This window comes from Bradysia coprophila (genome assembly GCF_014529535.1).
Source record: "Bradysia coprophila strain Holo2 chromosome X unlocalized genomic scaffold, BU_Bcop_v1 contig_26, whole genome shotgun sequence".
Taxonomy (NCBI): domain Eukaryota; kingdom Metazoa; phylum Arthropoda; class Insecta; order Diptera; family Sciaridae; genus Bradysia; species Bradysia coprophila.
In genome coordinates, this window is record NW_023503313.1 from 1335491 (window position 1) to 1340182 (window position 4692).

A 4692-nucleotide genomic window follows, 5' to 3' on the forward strand; every position below is an offset into this window, starting at 1 on the left:
TTTTAGGCATCTGCCTATTCCGACACCAAATTTACATTTTCCGTTTCTTTTTTCATTCGTTAAAAGTCGAAAGAGTTGTATTTTCCGGTTTTGGAATGGAGACCAAGTTTGGCCCCTCATACAAAAATTAAAACTTTGATAAAATGTGACTAAAAGTATGTCGAAATGTGATAGCTAACTTAAAAGTTCATTCCAAATGGAATTCAGGACCGGAAATTTTTCAATATATTTTACGATTTGATCACCACTGACCGAAAATGTTTATTGATCTTGATCCTGATTTATAGGAGTTTAATGAAATTTTTGAAGTGTCATTCTAGGAGTTTTGGGAGATTTCAGGAGATTTCAGGAACATTTTGAAGTGTCATTTTAGGAGTTTTAGGAGGTTTTGGAAGGTGTAAGAGACCTGGCAATAAGCATAGGACATGTCGACTCAATGACTCTCAGGTCTCTGTTTAGCTTACAGGTCTTTTAACAGAATATTTTCAACGGACCTATAAAAAGGCCAAAAGGTTTTCTTCAATGATCGTGTATTACAAAGATGGTTTAAGGTATTATAGCTCACAACAGGTCAGGTAAAGCGGACATGAAGATGAGATTTAGTTTGACTATTTTTCAGATCTTTGCTTAGGTTGACCTGAAACGATCGAATTGAACAAAATGTTTATGGATTTTTCGGGATTTCAGCATCATAATGAAAGTTTGAAAAAACAATAAATAAGAGTTTCAGGTCAACTGGAAAAATATTAGGTCAAAGTTTCAGGTTTCAGCTAATTCATAGCCTTATCTTCTGATCTTAATAACTTCAATGGGTAAAACAAATTTATTCAAATCGTCTCTGTAATTAACAGATGAAGTATCTGTCAGCAAGGGGCTATTAATTGAAGTAAATCGAAACCGCAGTTTCCTATTTCATTACAATTGTTAAAAGTTTCCTATGTGCAGAATAAGCACCAGCTGAATATCACCAGCTGATCTACTAACACACACTTACCGTATGATAAACAATCAAAACACTTTCTGAACAATTTGTTTTTGTCCTTTATTTCGTTGTGTCTGTTCGTTATATATTTAACAGCATTTTACAGTATTTATAAATAAAATAATTCTGCCAAGTTCTTGGAAGGTGGAATTGTACCAAGAATCGATGCAACATTTCCACGCTGAATTGAGAGTGCTAACCGCTGGAACATAAAACTCATCGCTCTTTTCTCATGAGTAACTTCAGCGATCTTGCTTCCAATTGCTTTTATTAGTTTAATTGCTTCTTTGCCAAAAACACCGGACGTCTCTGTGGCTACTGGAATGAAAATAAATTGTTCTCGCAAATCGACGTAGTGTTCGTACTTCTTTTCTTCCGCGTGTTTTGCAGCCCAGCCTAATTCTTTTGAAGTTCGATTTATATACGATGATGCAAAAGTATTAGCACAAGTATAGTCCTATAACAGTGATTTTCCTTTGGTCCAAGGTAAAAGACTGAGGCCATCAGGTTTCTTCCCATCTGGTCTGGAACATCCTGGTGGTTCGAGTAAACAAGGAACTTCTGCTGATTTCAATCCTCGTTGCATTAAGTTTACTTCAATCATACGTGTTATTTATAGATGACGTTAACGTAGAAATGCACTGTGAGACTCACAGTGTGGGTAGGTTGTCTTTGAATTGTTTACAATGCAAATTGTTTTTGTTTGTACACCAGCTGGTGATATTCAGCTGGTGCTTATTCAGCACATAGGAAACTTTTAACAATTGTACTACACACATTTGGCTATAAAGAACCACTTTAGCTAGAGATCATTGCTGTCATTTTCCCTCGAAGAGTAAGGGTATTAATACACCACATGCCAATGCAATGGGACAATTCGATTAGTGGCTGAAATTTTCTTTTTTATCACCCGAATGCTCATCGGACTATAGTTTTAAATGGCCGAAATATATAATCGGCATAAAAACTGGAAGAATGTTCGTTCATGGAATCATACACAAACCAAGAAAAATAGTTTTATCGAAATTTGATTTTACTTCCAAATTCTACACCTATTTTACACCATTAAAATGCATGCCACTATAAAACGAGCGAACACAATTGAGGACTTTAATAAACACGACTCTTCAAACCAACTTCCACTCCATTCTTTGAACGTAAAACGATTTGCGGAAATATGACTGGAGCTACGCCTTTCGGAATGATTTCATAGTTTCGAAGCACTTGAACCACAATGGTTTTGATCAACAGCAAAGCGTACTTCTGACCAATGCAATTCCTACAGGAGCCGAAAATAGAGCATCCTTATATTCCGATCGAATACCGATAGAAAATGGTTTACTTACCTAGGTCCAGAAGAAAATGGAATAAAGGCCATCGGATCAATTGTCGACGATACACCTCCATTTGGATCGAAGCGGTCCGGAATAAATTCATTTGGTTCGGGAAATATGGATGGATTGCGAAAGGCGACAAAAAGTGTTAGGGCTAGACTAGAATCCGCAGGAATAATACGACCGTCGTCTGTTGATTGGAAAATTGTTAGGTGATCGGAAGATCCTCAGTTATTTTTTAGCTTACCCAAGCAAATATCTTCTTCAATATAACGAGCAATAGCAGGAATCGGTGGGTAAAGTCTCATGGTTTCCTTAATAACCCAATCCAAGTATGTAAGATCTTGAAGTTGTTGACTCGTGATGGATTCATTTTTATCCGATCCAAAAACGTTTTTAATTTCTTTGAACACCTTTTCCTGAATGTCCTTATGTTGGCCCAGTGCATATAAGACAAAGGCAATTGCAACTGGAGATGAGTTTCGTCCCTTAAATTGAAACGAAAATCAGGACCTCTTAAAGTGCAGGCGATCGGTTGAACACTTACGTTGAACGTTAACGTGTTTACTTGATCCAATATGGCATCGTTTCCCAACGAATTACCGTCTACGGTACCTTGCAACAACAAATCAACGAATACGATTTTCGAAGCCGATTCGCCGTCGCTGTTGTAATCTCCAGCTTTTTTCATCATCAAATGGTCGCGGCGCTTTAAGATGACTTTGTTCGAAAAGCTATTTATGACCTCGAGTGTTTTGTTGTACTTGGCCTTTCCAGGCCACGGCAACAAATTATACAAAAACTCATTTCTTGTCCAAAAGCTTGAAAAACGTGATCCTAATACATCCATGACCCTGTGCCATTGAATAGACATTATTGAATAATACGTTTATCTAAAGTAGTAGAAAACTAAACTTACTCAGTCATCGCTTTCACATACTCGCTACTTGAATCATTAAGGGCATCTATTCGTTCATCACACATAATTTCGCAGATGCTATCCAAAGCCGTTAAGTAACTTAGACCCAATACATCCACAGCATCACCATCCTTAGTCGACTTTAATTTCTCAACTAATGCCTCACCACGTCGACTGAATACATCAACAAAATATTCAAAGAATTTCGAATGGAACATCGGTGCCATTACTTTACGTTCAGCCCGCCATTTTTTGCCCGTACCAGTTAACAACCCTTCACCGATCCATGGCTTTAGAAAATTGTACAACGGACTCTTGGTAAGGACTTTGGTGCTGGTGCCCAGCACCGTTGAGATGATTTTCAGATCGCTTGTCCAAACGGTCACATCATTGTAGATTTTCGTTCTATAACTATACCCATAGGTTTGATGTGATTCGAGTATGAGGCTTATCACATCTGAAAATGAATGAACGTTTGGGTCATGAACTTGATCTGAATTCAGTTATACGATGATTGAGCAGAAATCGAATTTCAGAAATATGGAAACAATTTACCTTCGGCTGATTTGGCTGCGTAATTGAAAGCATTTCCCACAATCGGCTGTGCAACAGGCCCAGGAAACTTTTCAATCAAATCAAATTTACGTTTATTTTTTACATAGTCGTACAGCAAAGACAACACAACGAGCAGAAATGATATTATTATTACGAACATTTTCGTTTCTTTTTGTTATTCTCTCTAATTTAATTTAATTCGATGATGTAAATATATGACACCGAAACAACAGAACCGAAAAAAAATAAATGAAAAGATGGTACAAGGTCGTCGCGAGTCGGTATCTCAAATTATTCTGAGTTAATAAAATGATGGTCTATAACAAGCGTTGTGTATTTGACTTTTTCTTATTTGTGTAAGGTAAATGCAGGAGATTCACGCTGCGACAAAACAGACGATCTCGTGCTAACTAACGAAATAAATCCTTTACATTTCGTTGAAATAATTCCGTTATCATATAATACCGATCATATCAACCGATCATGTAATTATCTTTTGATAATTTTTAGCCCCGTACGAAGTACTGGGGGCTTATAAGATTAATATGCCGTTTGTAACATGTTGAATTGGAAGCAGACGGTAAGGGCAAAGCATTTGGTTATGTTAATAGATGACGAATCCGCAATAAAAAAAATGTCCGCCCGTCCGTCCGTCCGTCTGTGACCCCTCTAGCTTGAGCAAATCACAACCTTTTTTCAAAATTCTTTTTTTCCCCGATTGGTATCGACAAAAGTAAGGTCAAGTTCGAAAATGGACATGGTAGGGTCGGCCCTTCCAGAGCTAGGGCCCTATAGGTGTTTTTCAGTCTTTCGACGATATCTACCGAAAAACGCACGCAATAGCTGCTTGTGATATATCAAATGAAAGGTATTGACGAGTAGAACAAAGTTGCTGAACATTT

At 37.4% G+C, this 4692-nt stretch overlaps 1 protein-coding gene across 1 annotated transcript; it reads right to left on the minus strand.

Moving 5' to 3' along the window:
* Positions 1-2000: 2000 nt before the first annotated feature.
* On the minus strand, positions 2001-4153 carry LOC119069058 (cytochrome P450 4d2-like). Its single transcript, XM_037172931.1, has 6 exons — positions 3791-4153; positions 3236-3692; positions 2864-3170; positions 2564-2804; positions 2329-2506; positions 2001-2261 (listed from the first exon to the last, which is right to left on the minus strand). Exons 1-6 carry the CDS (start codon positions 3948-3950, stop codon positions 2093-2095), a joined length of 1512 nt encoding a protein of 503 aa, XP_037028826.1. The 5' UTR covers positions 3951-4153; the 3' UTR covers positions 2001-2092.
* Positions 4154-4692: the final 539 nt, after the last annotated feature.